Below are 20,046 nucleotides of genomic sequence, written 5' to 3'. Positions count from 1 at the left end.
GCTCACTACCCTTGCTGCCAGGAAAGAGGGGAAGTAACGGGCCAAGGATTTCACACACAATTGCTCTGTCCTCAGTGAAGCAGCACAGAAAAGGGAGAAAGGAATGCTGAGGAATATACAGTCCGCTCTGTCCTCAGAGTCCAGTGATCCCGTAGCCAGGAGAGCACTCGGCTACACAAATTTTCAGCAAATACAGGAAATACCCACGAGGCCCCGTACACACGAGAGGATCCATCCGCTGAAAAATCTCAGCGGATCGGTTACAGCGGATAGATCCCCTGGTGTGTACGTTCCAGCGGATATTTCCGATTTCCAGCAGATAAAAATTTGTAGACATGCTTACAAATCTATCCGCTGGAATCGGCTCCAGCGGATCGATCCGGTGGTCTGTACAGACTCACCGGATCAATCCGTCCGAACCCATCCTTCGCATGCGTCGTAATGATTCGACGCATGCGTGGAATTGCTTATATGACAGCGTCGCGCACGTCGCCGCGTCATCATCGCGGCGACGGCGCGACACGTCACCGCGGTGTAAATTCGGCGCGGATTTCGATCCGATGGTGAGTACACTTCATCGGATCAAAATCCTCAGAGGATTTCTCCGCGGATACGGTCCGGCGGACCGTATCCGCAGATCAATCCTATCGTGTGTACCAGGCCTTACTCTTACCGGAAATGCCATGTCATTGTCACTTTCTGTCAGCTGCTCCAAAGAATATCTTGCTTCCCAGCTGTTAACTGTTCTGTAAACTACAAATCGCCTTGCCTCCCATGTAATGTAGATGAAAAGATAAAGACAGGCCTGCACTGGAACAACAAATATTTATTCTAACCAGAGTTATTCTCTCCATTAAACTTGCAGAAAATTGACACTTCCTGAAGTGTCAAATCCTCAGAGTTCTTGGCTGCTCACAACAGTTCCTTCCCCCATCCCCTATGCCATATCGCTATTACTCCTGCAAATAGAAAAATCACAAAATCTTGAAAGTCACTGCATAGTAAACACTACATCAATGTTGATTATCTACAAGTTTGATGGAGTGGATAACTGGTTAGAATAAACCTATTCTTCTTTAGGCTGCTTTCACATTGAGGCGTGGAGCCGCGGTGACGGTATAGCCACACTATTTGTAGCGCTGCTATACCGTCGTATTTACCGCGATATTCGGGCGCTAGCGGTGAGGTTTTAGCCCCGAAAAAGGGTTAATACCGCGGTATTGCCGCGGTTTCCCATTGATTTCAATGGTAAGGCGCGGTATAGGAGCGGTGAACACACCGCTCCTATACCGCAGTAAAGATGTGGCTAGCAGGACTTTTGGAGAGCTCCTGCTAGCGCACCGCTTCAGTTTGAAAGCCTTCGGGTTTTCACATTGAACACTACAGGGCAAGTTTTTTTCATGCGGTATAGCAGCGCTATTTTTAGCGCTGTACCGCATGAAAAACGCCTCAATGTGAAAGGGGCCTTAGATATAAAGAAGTGGTGACAGGGTTAACATTTGATGTGTTGTGATGTGATGTGATGTGTTTGATGTGTAACCTCTCACTTTGCCATCTGCTACAAATTCTTAGAGAAGCCAGCGCTGATTAATGAATCATTATAAACTGTACCTGCACTGATGAGCTCATCCTGGATTCCTCAATGGCGGTGCTTCTATTTTGACTTCTACCTAAAAAGTAGAAATATGATGTTGAATCCATTCAATGGATGTAGTCAGATGAAAAATATAATGCATATAGCCAACCTTATTAATCAACGTTATCTAAAATTAGGAGTGTGCTTTTACAAGCAGCATCCAATCAGCTTTCTTTGCTCAGATGTCATTTTGCAGATCAGATGCTAGGGTGACCACATTTCCAAACTACCATTCAGGGACACCCTCCCCCCCTTCCCAAAATTCAGCTTCATCTGTTCCGAATCACAGCACAGTGATTGGACACAAGAGGCGGGATTTATGATTTCCCCAATCCCAAGCAGGGGGCGGGATTGTGCTCCTCCAGGCATTCCCGGCCAGGGCAAGTACTCTCAGTGAGTAAAGCGGTGATGTGGCGGACATTTTTGGGGGCATCAGATTGGCCCGGGGGGTAGCTGTGTCAGTTTAATTCTGGGACACTGTATTGTCCTGGAATGAAGGTGCCTGGGACAGACCTGCAAAATGCGGGACTATCCCGGGAAACCTGGGACACGTGGTCACCCTATATAAAGTACTATTGGAAATTGGCTGGACTAGCCTACTGGACTGTTTAGATTCACCTACAATGTATGGCTGAATCTAACTGGCTGTAAAGGGCCTCTTATTTACTATGTAGGGGGCAGCAAGGAGCCTGCATTGGGTGTGTTTTGGAAATGGTCTACTGCAGTGGTCTCCAAACTACACAAGCCAAATGTGGCCCTTTTCTTGCCTTTATCCAGCCCTCGGGGCACCATTCCTCCCACTGACACCAGCAATGGGGCACTAGTCCTCCCAAAGACACCAATGATGGGACACAATTGCTCCCAATGACACCAACGATGGGCACTATTCCTCTAATACCAATGACAGGACACTATTCATAGTCCTACTGACCAGAGATGCTATGTCTTTTTTTATTTCACTTCCCCTGAACACCAAGTCAGAAGCAATGTTTACTCCCACTGATGTTGAGGCACTTTGTACTCCCAGGGGACCACAGTCTGGGCCTCCTAATTTCTTATGGACAATAAACCTTTGTTTAGAAGGTTTTAACACCCCTGGTCTACTGTATTGCAGACAAGTAACTAAAAAAAGAGGTCCTAGATCCCCATATCAAACAAATGGGAGTGGATGTGTGCAATACAACATACACTGAATAAAAACTTAGCAGGAGGACAATGTTCCCTTTATTCCTGTTTAGGATACACAACAGGGAATCTATCCGATGTACCCACATTTGAAGATTTCTCTTCTATTCCTGTTCCAGTGACAACCTAAAATATTGGATTTTCCCTCACTTTCAGTGCAAATGGTAATGAATTCAAGGACTTTTGCTGGCCATTTATAGATCAAAATTCTAGGCAAGTGCAGCCTTTCAGCTACAGGAGACACTCTAGCCATGGGTGTTTAACCAGTGGTCCTCCAGCTGTTGCGGAACTACAAGTCACATCATGCTTCTGCCTTTGGGAGTCATGCATGTAACTGTTGGCTTGCAATGCCTCTTGGGACTTTTTTTCTGCAACAGCTGGAGGGCCACAGGTTGAGCACCCATGCGACTAGCTTGTCACCTCCACACTGCTGATAGCAGGGCAACCCGGCAGGAAGGATGTACATAAATGTTGCCACCCTCCAGGCCTTTTTTCTGACACTTGAAAAATTACCTGGGCAGGAAGGTGGTGAAAGTGCCCTGTATTGACATGGTTAATGATAAAAAATATATAATTGTTTAACCAGTTCCCGACAGGCTCACGCAGATATACTGCAGCAGAATAGCTTCCCTGGGTGAAATTCCGTATGGGTACGTCCTTCTCTTTTTCGGTCACCGGAGGGCGTGCACGTGCGCCCACTGCATGGTGGTGAACCCGGTGAGTGTGCACGAGCGCTAGCACGGGTATTTGTGTGTGTAAACACACAAATCCCTGTGCTCTCAGGGAAGAGGAAACATATTATTTGTTCCTACGAAGTAGGAAAAACTATATGTCTCCTCTCCTGGTTACTTCCATCCCCACACAGTTAGAAACACACAGTTAACCCCCTGATCTCCCCCTAGTGTTAACCCCTTCTCTGCCAGTGACATTTACACAGTAAACAGTGCATTTTTATAGCTCTGATCACTGTATAGTTGCCACTGGTCCCAAAAAGTGTCTGATCTGTCCGTCGCAATGTCGCAGTACCGCTAAAAATCGCAGATCACCGCACTTAATTGTAATAAAAATAAATAAATAAAAATGCTATAAATCTTTCCCATAGTTTGTAGATGCTATAACTTTTGCGCAAACCAATCAATATATGCTAATTGCATTTTATTTTACTGAAAAATGTAGAAGAATATATATCGGCCTAAATTGATGAAGAAATTGTATTTACATTTTTTTTAAATTGGGGGCATTTATTATAGCAAAAAGTTAAAAATATAGGCCCAGATTCACAGAGAGCAAGGCGCACATTACGCCGCCATAATGCACACACCGTACGGCACGCCAACGTAGCATGAAGAGGCAAGCATTGCATTCAGCAAGCCAGTGCTCCCAACACTGCGCCAGCGTGGCGTGGGTTTCAAAGGCGCACGCCGGCGTAGGTGGAAGTGGGCGTGACCCCATGCAAATGATGGACCGAGCGCCAGACAGGTACGTATCACGAACTGCGCATTTGCCGTGACGTGGACACATGCGCAGCATCCCCCTGCGCCTGTTCACAACCACGCCGGCACAACTGCTTAAGCTACGCTGGATCACCGAGTATGCCGTGAACATAACGTACGCCCAGCCAGACACACGTCCAACGCACAATATGCCGGCTTGTGTTCCCTGGTGCAGACCTGTGCATGTCTGTTGCCGGGTTGCACCTCCTTTATGGGGAATAACTTTATGCCGAACGTACAACTTACGCGCATCTCGCGTAGCATGTGCAGGGCACACGCACGTTCGTGAATTGGCGTATTTCCCTCATTTGCATGTTTGAATGGCTAATCATTGGGAGCAGCACCATGCGCCCAGCCCATATGTGCGCCCACCCTACACTGGCGTGTGCAAGCTACATCGGCGGGGTGTACCCTGTTTTTAGGCACATGTTGGTTCATGGGTCTGGCGCACACATACGCCGGTGCACATTGGCACATACGTCGGCGTAACGTGTTATACGTCGGCGTAAGTGCTTTGTGAATCTGGCCCATTGTTTTTTTTTCTAAATTGTCTCTCTTTTTTGTTTATAGCACAACAAAAATTAAAACCACAGAGGTGATCAAATACCACCATAAGAGCTCTATTTGTGGGGAAAAAGGACGCAAATTACGTTTGCATGACCGCGCAATTGCCAGTTAAAGCGATGCAGTGCCAAATTGTAAAAAGTGCTCTCATCAGGAAGGGGGTAAAATCTTCTGGGGCTTAGTGGTTAGTATTTTAGTGGTTAGTATAAAATCTATTTTTAAAGCGGGCGTTCACCCAAAAATAAACTTTTTAACATTAGCTACATCCCTCCAGCATACTGCTAACATCTGCAGTATGCTGTTTTTTTTTTTTTTTTGTACTTATCGTTATATGAGCCCTTGTTATCCAGCTCCGAGCGGAGGATTACTTCCGGGTATAGGCGTTCCTAAGCGAAGAGGAGTTGATTCACGGGCTGCTAAAGCGCGTCACGCCTTCCGAAAATACTCGAAGTCACACTCTGGTGTTTACGGCGCCTGCGCAGTCAGCTCTACACGGCAGGCGCCGTAAACGCCCGACTGTCACGTCGGGTATTTTCGGCAGGCGTGACGCGCCTTAGCAGCCGTCAATCAACTCCTCTTCGCTTAGAAACGCCCATTCCCCGCAGGATTCCCTGCTCGGAGCCGGATAACAAGGGCTTATATAATGATAAGTACAAGAAAAAAAAAAAAAAACAGCATACCGCAGATGTTGTCAGTATGCTGGAGCTAATGTCAAAAAGTGGATTTTTGGGTGGACCTCCGCTTTAAGTACACTGTGTGAGTGGGAACAGGTAAACAAACATATAGCGGCACGTTTTAAAATTTGATTGCTAAAATGTGCAAAATACACTTTAAATATCCCCATGGATTCATTTACATTAGCAAAATTATTAGATCAATTAAAGTAAAAGTTCTGGAATACAAAAAACGATTTTAAGTGTCGTCCCCGGGACCTGACATAGCGCATCTGTCACGGCACTTTGTCTAAGCAAGTCACAACGTGGCAAAACTCAGATGGCAAGTGTTGAATCGGGCGTCAGTGTCCCCGCGGGGTGATGATTGCACTAAAGTGCTACTGCAGAGAGACGTTATGGATTAGGTATTTGAACACCATATCCCTGCAGAGCTTGAATGAATCAGTTCATCCGAGATGCTTCCTGTAAACTCACACTGTGATATCTTGCCAACGAACGACAATTTGTGTTATTTCTTCAAGCAAATGTTACACTTCTTAAAGGAATCGGTACAGCTGGGAAGCTGCTGTCAAATATGTCGCTTTATAGAAATCACAGGGCTGCTTATATCTGCTTTGGCATGTGTGCGGGTTGGTGGCACATTGTTATTTCTTGATTCATTTAAGTAGGTTTCATAGATTTACTGTCAGAATGCCTGCTTATACGAGGGCAGTACCAAAGGCAATGCAACAGTGGGCATAACTTTTTTTTTACTTTATATAGGTCAGGGGTAGCCAACCAGTGGCCCGGGGGCCACATGTGGCCCGCGAAGCCCTCTTATGTGGCCCGCAACCTCCTTCTCTGGAATGGAGGGTTGGCAAGCCCAGATCGCAGGTTGCCGACCTGCCATACCACAGCATCAGTGTTGTGAATGAAGCTGGTGGTAGAGGAAGAAAGCGGCTGCAGACCAGAGCCCCATAACCCGATGCTTCCTCTACAGCGCTGGCTTTTGCCACAGGTGGAGTATATGGCAAAGTTCAGCTAACCCGCAGGATAGACAGAGGTGCTCTACGCTGCACCCGCAGGATAGACACAGGTGCTCTACGCTGCACCCGCGGTGTGGGTAAACCGCGCTACTTTAATTGACAAGTGCACGGTTATTTGACACTGTACCCAAATAAAATGTCTGTCTTTATTTCCCACAAATAGAACTTTCTTTTAGTGATATTTGATCACCTCTGTGGTTTTTATTCTTTGCGCTATAGACAAAGAAAGAACGCCAATTTTGAAAAAAAATATAAAAATATTCTGCTACAAATTTTTGGTAAAAAAAAAAATATAGATTTGGGTTTTACAGTCCAATAGACTTGCATGAGGTACAAAGTCCATCTGACGTGAACAAAGTCTGTGGACAGAGAAAATTATGCTAGCCATTCTATTGGGGAAGAAAGGGGCAGCGCAGGACAGTTGGTCTTTTTCAATCAGGGTCCCCAGACACCCTGGGGTACCTTAACCACCTTCCGCCCAACCTATAGCAGATTGACGGCCAGACAATGATTCAGTTATCCTGACTGGGCATCATATGACGTCCAGCAGGATAACAAGTCGGCGTGCGCCGATTGGAGGTGTTGTGTGTCAGTCTGACACACTGGATATCCGATCGTAATATGGAGCCTCTAACAGAGACTTCTTACTACGTGATCAGCTGTGACCAATCACAGCTGATCATCGTGTGAACCAGGAAGTGCTGGTAAATGGTATTTTTCGGTTCGCGCTGACAGGAAGAGCCGATCGGTGGCTCTTCCAGTCAGAGGGGGGTCTGTGCTGATAATCAGCACATTGATTATCAGCACAGCCTCCATCAGATGTGCCCATCAGATTCCAATCAGTGCTAATCAGGTACCAATCAGTGCCCCATCAATAATGGCTGTCAGTGCCAATAAAGTGCTGATCAGTCCCCATCACAGTGCCAATCAGAGCCCACCACAGTGCCAATCAGTGTCCAGCAGTAACACCTGGCAGTACGTCATCATCAGTGCTGCCCATCAGTGCCATCTATTAGTGTCCATTAATGCCACCTGTCAGTGCAATTCAGTGCCGCCTATCAGTGCCAATCAATGCCATCCATCAGTGCCGCCTGTCAGTGCCCATCAGTGCCACCTATCAGTGCCCCTATCGGTTACCATCAGTTCTGCATATCAGTGCCGCCTATCAGTGTCCATCAATTCTACATATCAGTGCCTCCTCATCAGTGCCTCCTCATCAGTGCCATTCAGTGAAGAAGAAAACAAAATTTAATGACAAAAACTCAGAAAAATTTTTTTTTTCAAAAATGTCGGTCTTTTTTAGTTTGTTTAGCAAAAAATAAAAACCCCAGTTGTGATCAAATACCATCAAAAGAAACCTCTTAGCTCTTCTGTCCGTTCTGCTGTGGCATCAGGGCTGGACTGGGACAAAAATTTGGCCCTGGACTTCACCCAGACTGGCCCACTTTGACAGGTCTCTCCCATGGCGCTGGACAACTCCCGCACCCCCCCGGCCACCCAAGCCCCCTCTCCCCCTTCACTAGCCGTTCTACTTTATTAGAGTAGAACGGCTGGTACTGGTACTCTTATAGGCAGTACCAGTGGGGAAGCTAGACATTATTTCACCCGGGGCAAAGAATCAGTTTGGTGCCCCCCTTATGGGACAAGATTAGGCAGAAGTGAGAAACTCCCAGGCCATAGCTGTTGAGTCAGCTGTCTGTCCCCTCCCCCATGCTCCTCTGGTCCTCCCCCTGTTTCTTTGTTCCCCCCAGGTGAGCGCTGTGGGCAGGGAGAGGAGGTGAGCGTTGCAGGAAGGGAGAGACAGAGGAGCGGAGGGGGCAGCGGTCCGCTGTCACTGAAGCCGGCCCACTGAGCCATCGGCCCACCGGGAAACTCCCTGTAGTCCCAATGGCCAGTCCATCCCTGTGTGGCATGTATTTTTGATTACATTTTTTAAATAAAAGGCAAAAACTATTTTTGGAGTGTGGCTGTCCAGAACTTCTTCCTGTTTTATAAGTACTAGGGTATTAAAGTCGGTGTGTGTGGAGTCAGTATTTAAAATAGAAAATTGTACAGTTGCCTATGTCAACCTAAAAACCTTGCATTGACGTACAGAAGTGGAAATTTAAATGTGTCTTGAGGATATATTTGTTGTCATTTCTATGGCCCAAACTAATGTACTTTTTGTTCTAAATAAAACCAATTTTGAGATAAAAATAAAATAGAAAAAAAATTTTTTTCCCTAGTCTGCATTCTACAGCACAACTTCAGTCTCCAACCACTCCTGGAGAATCATCGATGACCATTTATTCCAGTATAAGTTCCAGTCTGTGACAGTCTTCAGTAGCATTACATATAATATATATTATATGCAACCCTTGGAGATTTCTGGGGCCACCTTTGAGGCCCCGTACACACGACCGGATCTGTCCGCTGGGATTTATCCGCGGATCAGTTCCAGCAGACAAATCCGGTCGTGTGTACGGCCTAGCGGACATTTTTCGGCGGACATTTGTCCAGCCGACCGTTTTTCCAGCGGATAAAAATTTCTTAGCATGCCAAGAAATCTATCCGCTGGAAACCTGTCCGTCTGACTTATCCGGTCGTCTGTACAGACTCACCGGATAAGTCCGACCGATCCCCATCCCTCGCATGCGTCGAAGTGATTCGACGCATGCGTGGAAGTATTTACCTTCCAGGGTCGCGCACGTCGCTGCGTCAGTGTCACGGCGACGGCGCGGCCACGTCGCGACACGTCACCGCAGATGTTTTCCGCGGGGATTTTGGTCTGATGGTGTGTACAACCATCAGACCAAAATCCGCCAGCGGACATATCCGATGGAAACGGTCCGGCGGACCGTTTCCATCGGATGATCCGGTCGTGTGTACGGGGCCTGAGGCCCCCTATACCTTGTACATAGACAAACACTGGTCTAGAGGACAGGAAGAATAAATCCAAACTATACTAGTTAGAGTTTGTATAGCAAATTTGTTTCATCACACCTTAGAGCCGGTTCACACTGGGGCGACCTGGGATCCGACTTGAAGTCTCCCCAAGTCGTCCCAAGTCGTGTGGTTGAGAAAATCAATGGAAGTGAATGGAGCCGTCTTAATGCACACTAGTGAAGTCGCTCCGACTTCAGAAAAGGTTCCTGTACTACTTCAATCCGACTTCTAGGCAACTTGTACCCATTGATTTCAATGAAAGTCGCCTTAGAAGTCTGATAAGAGTCGGTTCACACAGCAGCGGCACGACTTCGGGGGCGACTCTGCAAGTCGTCCTGAGGACGACTTCAGAGGCGATTTGCAAAACGACTTCTGTATAGAAGTCAATGCAGGTCGCCCCGAGCCACCCCCGAAATACTACAGGAACCTTTTTCTAAGTCGGAGCGGCTTGCGTCGCTCCTATTAGAACGGTTCCATTGCATTGAATGGGACGCGACATGTCAGGCGGCTGAGCCGCCTGTCGTGTTGCCCCAGTGTGAACCGGGTCTCACTGTCTTAACTGAAGCAACAATACAGGAAGATAATGCCGTGTACATTTCTCAGGCAAACCCCTCCCTCCCTCCCACAGAGCTGATTGTTTGATTGGCCACTGGAAAGCTTCCTGTCCTGGAGGCGACTTGAAGTTGCCTTGTACTGTCCTGGAGGCAACTTGAAGTTGCCTTGTAAGTTGCCTGATGATTCATACTCAAGTCGTGTCCAATTTGCCTGCCAAAGTCGTGTTGCCCCTGTGTGGACCGACTCTAAAGAATAAACAATTCTGCTCATTGCCTTTGAGTTTGCCTTGCTTTTCTTTATTTGATTATTTGAAGCCTTTGCTGTAAGGGGATCCACCTGACCGAGCACCCCAGCTGTTTACTTGACAGAGATGTCTGACCGCGGGTGCTTTGGTTGTTTGTTAATGGGGTAATACAGACAGCCCACTGGCCTTATTTAGGGATTGTTTACATCGGAATCAGACTGAGAAGCAAATGCCGGGAAGAGAATGCAAGGCTTTTAGGTGCTTTCAGGAAACAATGGATTTGTTTCTGAAATAAGTTTATTATACATTTACTGTGCAATTGCTGTGTTTTTACCATCTGTGCACACGGCATTCCTATTGATTTGTAGGAAGGAGTAAAAGCAGCTCAAATACAGCGGAAAAAGACCTGCTGGGTTTATAAAAACACAAAGTGATGGATGAGAAAGGCAACAAAAATCACAAGTTAACATTGTCCTTTGCCATCCAAATGAAAACTTGAACACTGCGTTCCACTGCGCTCAAGAATCAATTGAAGTGGATCTAAACCAGGGGTCTCAAACCGGCGGCCCTCCAGCTGTTGCCAAACTACAAGTCCAATGAGGCATTGCAAGGCTGACAGTTACAAGCATGACTCCCACAGGGAGAGGCATGATGGGACTTGTAGTAATAGTAAATTTTTTAAGTCCAGCTCTAAGAAACTTAAAAAAGGATCCCTTGCAGTGGGGCTCTTGCCCCACTGCAGGGGGTATATGCTTGCCTAGGTCTGGGGACAAATAAAAGAATATCTACTTACCCGATGCTCCCAGAGCCGAATTTCCCAATAGGCACTGTAGGCATGTGCCTACAGGAGCTCTTCCTAAAGATGTGTTTGTCTGTCTTTTATTTTATTTTTTGCTGCCAGGTCTGTAGGTCATACAGATCAGACAGCGGGGGGGGTTTCACGCACAATCCAGTGGCTGCAGCCCAGGGGCGGACTGACAACTCATGGGGCCCCCGGGCAATAGAAAATTATGGGGCCCCTGGGCTTACAGATGGCCACCACGCCAGGAGGCAGTGCAGAGGCGGGGCAGCTAAAATCTCTGGATTTTCACATCAAAAGCATGTCGGTTTCGGACATATCAGGGACAGATGTAAAAAAAACATAGATTTTTACATACTGTGCCTGGTTTTACTGAGCCTGGCAACCCTGATGGGGCCCCCTAGTGGCATTGGGCCCTCGGGCAGTGCCCGAGTGACTCAATGGTCAGTCTGCCCCTGCTGCAGCCACTAAAATTGTGTGTAAAACTGACAGGCAGACTCCTTCCGGACTTTGTTTGCCGATCTGCGGGCCCAGGACCGACATGGCAGGTACTGGCTGGTGGAGGCAAGGGGGAACAATGGACACAGGTCCGCTCTCCTAGCGATCCTTGCTATGACCGGGAAAGCGTGTATAACGTTACTTATGGGTCACCCTGCCACTTTCCCCGGTAGCATAGCCGAGAAGGGATGTATTGCAATGAGATCTGCATTGCAATACATTCAGTGGAGCCCAGAGGAGACATGCAAGGTCTAAAAGACAGAGAACCTGTCACCTAAAAATCATCACATAATGACAACCTAACTAAAAAAAGTTACACCCAAGCACATAAAGTCTTCCCCGAAAAAAAATTGAGGCTACCCCCCCCCCATATATACGAATGTAAACGCACATATTTGGGGCACCTTCACACGAAAAGCTTGAATGCAATACACATGTTACATATCACCGCACACACCAGAGTGAGAGCAATAATTCTAGCACAAGACCTCCTTGGTTACACTAAACTGATAACCTATAGGGGGCTTTTAAAAAGTCAGCTATAGAAAATATAGGGTACTGTCGCCAGTTCCCCAGCGCACACAAATTTAAGGTTTGACATGTTGCAACATCATCTTTTATATTTTACCAACAATTTGGTTTGTTTATTGCATTTGTTTGCCCTAGAACTGATGTTTTTTTACAGAAATTTTAAATTTATGGTAATTTATCAGAAAAAAAAGGAAGTCTTACGGTCTTCTTTTGGGGGGGGCGCTTCAAAATGCTCTGCCTACAGGCTCCTGAGTCCTGAGATGTAAATTCAGCCCTGGCTCCTCCCAGTTGCTAGACTGATCTCTGCGGTGTCTTCTCACCTATTCTCCAGCGGTCTAAGGTCCTGACATTATCAAGACCAAACCAGGGTCCACAGCTCTGCATTGAATGTGGGGATGCCAAGAACAAGTCCATCACTGAGTGTCATCTGCCAGGGAGCAGAGGACAAGGTAGGTAAAAGTGCTTTTGTTCTCCCCTAGACTAAATGAGCAGTTGGCCCTTACAGTGCAAGGATTTTCAGAAATAAGCTTTAAGTCTGCAGTTTAAATAATTAGAAAACCTGATGATCCTGCCAAGACTTTGATTATGCACCTACTGGTATGGAGTGACAACTGTGTCCTAGTTGTGCTTGAGTTGTCAGCATCTTACATTTTCTGAAACCACAAGCAGCCTTGCTATCAAACATTGCTCAGGCATGATCCACTGTTGTCACCAACAGAAAACCAGTCTTAGGCCCCGTACACACGAGAGGATCCATCCGCTGGAATTGATCCGCGGACCGGCTCCAGCGGATAGATCCCCTGGTGTGTACAATCCAGCGGATCTGTTTCCGCGGATTTTTATCCCCTGGGATGGATTTCAAGCGGATACAAATTTGAAGACATGCTTTAAAATCTATCCGCTTGAATCCATCCCAACGGATTGATCCGCTGGTCTGTACAGACTCACCGGATCAATCCGTCCGAATGGATCCCCCGCATGCGTCGTAATGATTCGACGCATGCGTGGAATTCCTTATATGACAGCGTCGCGCACGTCGCCACGTCATCATCGCGGCGACGGCGCGACACGTCATCGCGGTGGGATTTCGGCGCGGATTTCGATCCGATGGTGAGTACACTCCATCGAAAACAAATCCGTGGAAATCCTCGAGGATTTATCCGCGGAAACGGTCCGGTGGACTGTATCCGCGGATAAATCCTCTCGTGTGTACTAGGCCTAATGATGAGCAGCCGATGGTGGAGCAAGTGCATGTAGACAGGAAATGGCTGAAATGGGTTGGATGAGATCAGCAGCGTTGAGATGCAAAAAAAGGCAAAACAATAAAAATCTCCACAATACACAGTATCTGATGTGTTGCAGTTTACAGTGGAACACAATGGAAGCAAGTATTTATTGTGTGTGTTAATCTGCTGCAGACACTATAATAGTAAGCAATCAGCTCAAAATCAGAAATTCATGGAAGTGTGGTGCCATAATCCGAGGGCAAACCACTTCAACCCCTAGTAATCCTAACTGTGATGCTCAAAGCAACCGTGATTATGGCACCCACGGGTCATAAACCTAACCTTCCAGCATCAGGCTGGTGCTTGTGCTTCTTCTATAGTCTAATCTTAGCTCTGTCATCATCACTCATCAAATGTATGTGCTGCTCACTAACACCAGCCCTAATACCAACCTGTGACCAAGACATGTTTTTGTGAAGGATCTTGGTTTCCATTTGTTGTTGAGGACTTGACATCCTGCACTATGTGACTAAAAATTATTCGTTGGCCTAAAGCCCTGTCCAATTAGATCACCTCATTGACCAAGAAGGATGTATTCATTGGACAGAGGGAGAATAGGTGGATGATGTTTACTCCAGAGGTTGGGTTCAGTCTCAAAATCAAGGAGATCCAGCCTTAACAAAGTGAAACATGTTCAGAAGAGCACACCGGGGGGGGGGGGTTCTGTCTGACAATGGGATTAGCAGGCATCTTGTAATGCCTACTCTAAGACCCCTTTCACACATGCACCATCTGTTCCGTCTCAGTGGTAGTTCCAAGACTGCTTCCTTGCTGAGTCAGGTCAGAACAGAGACAGATGTCATATCAAAAGATGGACCCATTTAATCCATGGAATGTGGGGGGACTTAATTCTACCTATACCTGCCTACGTCTGGACAGGTCAGTAAAAACAAACATGTGGCAAACTTTTTTGTTCCGTTTAGCAAGCCTGAACCAACCTGGATGTCGGCGGATATAGGTGGACTCAATTCTGCTTACATCTGGCCAACCAGAAGAATGCATTACAGTCCATTTTTTTAACTGTGTAATCATGAGGCAAAAATGGACTGATAGATTGGGGGAACCACACACCATTTAGTTTCATATTTTTCTATTGACAGCAATGGTATTGTATTGCCGGCAATTTAAATGTCATTTTTTGTATTTATTTTTAGAAATGTCAGTTTTGCTGCATCAGGTTCTATACATGGCACTTTACAGGCAGACTAAGGGGACCCCCCAGGCACTATATTTAAAGAGATTTTTCATTGTTATTGTTTCACTTTAAGCATCATTAAAATCACTACTCCTGTAAAAACAATCTTTTTTAAAAGATGTCCCTCAGGGCAGTACCCGGACCCCCATACATTCTTTTGGCCAATAACTTGCCTCTAGATTGCAAGCTCCATGTCCCTTTGATATTGAACTGTAGTGTAATTGTAATGTATAATAATAATAATAATAATAATAATAATAATAATATAAGCTTTCAAAATGGGGACTTTTGATTTTTCACATTCAAGTCCCTTAGACTTCAATGGGGTTCTGAGTTTGGGTCCGAAGTTTTGCTATGTTTGGGAGTTCTGGTGTGAACTGAACTAGGGGGTGTTTAGCCCATCTCTGTACACAAACCTATACCCACAACTGATCCAGAGGAAGGCAAAAAAAACGAAAAAACATTATCCAATTTGCTCCAGTGCAGGAAAAAAAATACTTCTTCCTGATTCCCCCAATAGGATATTCCCTGGATAAACTATCCCTGGTGTTATTACTTATAAATGTTAGTGTAGCACCCTCATGTTACATGAGCATGTGCTGAGATGGAGGAGAGAGCAGAGGAGTAGCTCATCAGTCTGCTGCTGCTCCATCAGCATCTAGCCACATAACAGGGGTGGGGAGAAGACCTAGTTGTGCTGCTTAACTGCAGCAGAGAAAAGTCAGGTCACCATGCTCACTGTTTTATGTGGCAGGGCTGTGTAAATCTCAGAACTGGGAGGACAGAATAACAGGTTCTCTTGACAATAAAAGCAGTTCCCATATATGTATTTCAACTGAGTGATTGCCTGGGGCCTTACCAAAATTGCTGACCGGTTTACTCTAATTAAAATTGTACACGTGGAGTTGCTCTTCAATTTTGAAGAACGAACTGGCAAAAATCTGCTCACCTATACAATATCTTTCTTTTCTGTCCTCTAATATTTATAGATTTTCTTAATGTGTCTTTTTAAATCAATTAGAATATAGGAGAAAAACACATCCCGGCACTCAAAGTAAGATGCATCCTGCTAATAAACCGCAAGAAAATCATTTAAAATGCAATGAGGTTTCAATCTAACCGTCTCTGTATGATAATGATTCACGCTGTGATAGAATTATAATGTCATTCTAGTGTTTCCATCAGGAGTGCTGCTGGCCCAATTGTTTATACTTACTGGCACTTAGAAAAGGCGATGTTTTTTGCATTGGCACAGCTTTCAATACGCGCACTGATCCCTTAAAAGAAAATATATGTAATTTTAAAGGAAAAATCAACTTTCAATTAACAATTGGATGTAATATATGCAAATTAAGGCACATGACTTTTTGTAAAAAAAAACACTAACAATTAACTTTTCCATTTCAATTTGCAGGCCTATATGATTTGTAATGGCCTATTATAAGAAAGCTGGCCATATATCAGTAAAATTTTGTTCAAAATGTTTTGTTTGAAGAACATTTGTTCGATTTTCTAATGATTAGTGGGGTCAAATCGATGGTTGTTTTTGACCAAAGTTATGAGAAAATTCAAAGGAGGAGAATGGCAGATTTTTATTTGAAAGGACAAAATTCTAATGCCGCGAACGCACACACTCCGACATTTCCGACAACAAATGTTCGATGGGAGCTTTTGGGTCGGAAATTCCGACCGTGTGTAGGCCCCATCGGACATTTTCTGTCAGAATTTCCGACAACAGAAATTTGACAGCTGATTCTCAAATTTTCCCACAACAAAATCCTTTCTCGTAAATTCCGATCGTTTGTGGACAATTCCGACGCACAAAATTCCATGCATGCTCTGAATCAAGTACGAGACGGAAGCGCTCGGTCTGGTAAAACTAGAGTTTGTAATGGAGATAGCACATTCGTCACGCTGTTACGGACTGAAAAGCACGAGACTAAAAAACACGAATCGTCTCTCACCAAACTTCTACTAACATGACTGGAACTTCCCTTTACTAGTGCCGTCGTACGTCTTGTACGTCACCGCGTTCTTGACGTTCAGAATTTCCGACAACATTTGTGCGACTGTGTGTATGCAAGACAAGTTTGAGCCAACATCCGTCGGAAATGTATCCACGGTTTTGTTGTTGGAATGTCCGATCGTCTGTACGCGGCATAACAGTGTATGAGGTTTTTGTTTGAATAATTATATTCACTCCAAAATCAAATACTGAAAGCAAACAACATTTTTAAGGGCTTCTGATCAACATTCATTAAGTAGTCAAATGTATTGGGAATGAATTTATATGAATGTTCATTTGAAAATCTACTAGTGTCTAGCCAGCTTAAAGCATATGTGAATACTTACCTTGTAAAACAGTTTAACACAGAAATGAAAACAGAAATGAAAGGCAAAACATATTTTTATATATATATATATATATATATATATATATATATATATATATATATATATATATATATTTATTCATTAGACATGTACCATTTGATATGAATTTTAGGTTATTCAGAGTTTTTGATATATCCAAATCTCCAAATTACAATAGTAATGAATTTAGTTTAGTTGTTTATTCATTTTCTAATGAATTAAAAATGTTCTGAACAATTCGAATTTGAATCGATCGAAAAATAATTGACCGATCTGAATTCTGTGTGAAGAATAGCTGGTTGTTACTGCAACTGCAGACCCCCACACCCACCGGGTCAGGGTTGTGGGGAAGAGACCCTTGTCCCTATCAACATATGCTTTCAAGAGGTAACCCGAGGCAATTTTGTTTTTACATTTTGATGCAAGGTTCTCCTTAAAATCCATACAAGTTCAAAAGTGCCTGGACAGTTTTTTTTTTTTTTTTTTTTTACATTTTTCTTGTTTACATTCAGCTGTCAGCAAGGAATCCTGGTGACAGCAGATAAGTCATTGTTGTTAAGGACGCCATCACCCGCCCACTCCTTAAAGCGGAAGTAAACCCATCCGTTTTCAAACAAGTTAAATTTCTGGCACGTGCCAGGATTGTAACCCTCCCATTGGTTGTGCTTTCAACCAGAATGTCAAACCATCCAATGGCTAGTGCCATAACTGATCACATGTGCAGCATCATGGCAGTTGTAGATTAAATAGCGGCCAAGATGGCAGCTTCCTTGGCTGAAAACTATAGGAGGGTTTACTTCCACTTTAACAACCAGCTATTCTGATTTATGAATATCCAAAAGTAATGTTGAAGATATTAAACTAATTCCAAAATTCAGAAAATTAATAGGTCTAATATTGAGTAATATATAGGCCAATTTGTTTTCAGAATTAATTTTGTATTTTTAGCATTGTTTATTCAGAATAGCAAAAAAAAAAATCCAAATCCATCGGATCTGGTATGGATTTTAAAGGGAACTGCATGTCAATTTTTTTTATTTTTTAAGATTTTTTTTTTAAAATGTATATCAAACCCTTAAGCCCCGTACACAAGATTGGATTTTCCGATGGAATTCTGCTCAAGCTTGGCTTGCAAACACACGGTCACACAAAAGTTCACAAAAGTTTAGGCTAAGGAATCCAAAACTGGTCAATGCCAAAGAAACTAGAAGATTTCTGCCCATCTGGGTCTAAAGGTGGCCTTGGCAGAGGCTTGGCAAACTAGAAGATAGTTGCCAGTCTAGGCCTAAAAGGAATCTAAGCTGGCCTGAGGCAGAGGCTTTGGAAACTAGAAGATAGCTACCAGTCTAGGCCTAAAGGAATCTAAGCTGGCCTGAGATAGAGGCTTTGGAAACTAGAAGATAGCTGCCAGTCAGGGCCAATCCGCCCTATAGGCTCACTATGCAAGGCACTTAGGGCTCCGCAAAGCTGCGAAGGGCCCCCCAAATTACTAGAGGCCCCGCCTGGTGAGAAGTAATTTTCGCCCCCTCACCCCGCTTCTCAACTCGCTGGCTGCATGGGAGAAGAGGTAACAAGTCAGCACCCCCTGCTTCTCAATTTAATGTAAGATGTCATTTCCGACAGCAGAACACCCCCTCCCCCGCTTCTCAACTTTCTTTAATGTGACATGTCATTTTGCTTAGGGTCCCAGGGAGGTCAGGATCGGCAATGCTGGCAGTCTAGGCTTAAAGGAATCTAAGCTGGCCTGAGGCAGAGGCTTTGGAAACTAGAAGATAGCTGCCAGTCTAGGCCTAAAGGAATCTAAGCTGGCCTGAGATAGAGGCTTTGGAAACTAGAAGATAGCTGCCAGTCTAGGCCTAAAAGGAATCTAAGCTGGCCTGAGGCAGAGGCCCATAGAAATTAGATTGATCACCGGTCTGAGTCTAAAGGGATCTATGCCGGCCTGAGGCAAAGGCCCATAGAAATGAGAAGATAGCCACCGGTCTGAGTCTAAAGGGATCTATGCCGGCCTGAGGCAGAGGCCTTAGAAGCTAGAAGATACAGTGGGGAAAATAATTTGATCCCCTGCAGATTTTAAAAATTTGAAGGAACTAAAGTCTGTTGCCATGTGGAAATCATTTTTGGAGTGCAGCTGCAGGATGGGTAACCATTAGGAAGGCAGGAAAGCCTGTAAATATCTAGCAGCTCCTTTGGTGGTGAGTGCAACAAGCATAATCTGACAAAAATAGCCATATACCATTTAATAGCAAATCTCAAATTATCAAAACATTTGGCCTTTTTTAGTAAGAACAAAAAAGTTGATCTTCTGTGCATTATCAGATTTTTCTGAGCTAGGGACAAAGGCCACTTTTTCAAAGATGAACTGCATTTTATCATTCAAGACAGTTGTTACCATGAGCACTAATTGTTATAGTTGCAAATGAGTTGGATCCTAGCAAGAATGGTCATCGATCCACCATCCCCCAAGCACAGCAGCTTTCAAAGCTAGCACAAAACTTCTGGGACATGCCCTTGGCCGCCTTCCATATGTGATAATACTGATTTAAGACAATGCTCTGTAAAGCTCTGAAACGTATTTCCTGCAAATCAGCAATTTTCACTTCACTTTCCATCGTGTTTCTTGTAAACGCGCGACCGATAATTACATATTGAACAATAAATCAAAAACAAGCGATAGAGTTGTATTGCGGATGCACCACGGCTAGTGATAAATATATTTAGTTCACTTACGCTTTTGATTATATAGATTTTCGAAGAGGCCTTTGAGTCTTTCGTAATAACAGTTCCTGGCCTATTAAATAAAGATAAAAATAGAGTCGAGCAAAGTTTATATCTGTTATGATAGATTTCAGCAGGGTTTATGTCCTGCAAAGACAAAATAGAAGCTAAAGTTTATTCAAAGTTCTACAGACACAAACATTTTATCTCTGCTGGCTTTCTTCTCGTGAAACAGGAAAATATAAAGCCATAACTACTGCTATAAGGAAAGTCTATTGCCAATATAATGCCCTACAACATAATGTGTATAGACTTTAATTCATCGCTTGCAGTTCTGGCTGCTAA

The 20,046-nt window shown here is 44.5% G+C and overlaps 1 protein-coding gene across 1 annotated transcript in view; it reads right to left on the bottom strand.

Moving 5' to 3' along the window:
- The window catches only part of LOC120928974 (cyclic nucleotide-binding domain-containing protein 2-like), a 387,861-nt gene that overhangs the window by 109,003 nt on the left and 258,812 nt on the right, over window positions 1–20,046 (bottom strand). Inside the window, exons 10-12 of the mRNA XM_040340130.1 lie at window positions 19,714–19,774; window positions 15,827–15,887; window positions 1,612–1,670 (exon numbers count right to left, since the gene is read on the bottom strand). Coding sequence (XP_040196064.1) covers window positions 1,612–1,670; window positions 15,827–15,887; window positions 19,714–19,774 — 181 coding nt within the window. The remainder of the gene's footprint in view (window positions 1–1,611; window positions 1,671–15,826; window positions 15,888–19,713; window positions 19,775–20,046) is intronic.

This window comes from Rana temporaria, chromosome 2, assembly GCF_905171775.1.
Source record: "Rana temporaria chromosome 2, aRanTem1.1, whole genome shotgun sequence".
Lineage (NCBI taxonomy): Eukaryota > Metazoa > Chordata > Amphibia > Anura > Ranidae > Rana > Rana temporaria.
Note: the sequence above shows the minus strand (reverse complement) of the source record. Positions and strands in the feature narration are given on the sequence as shown.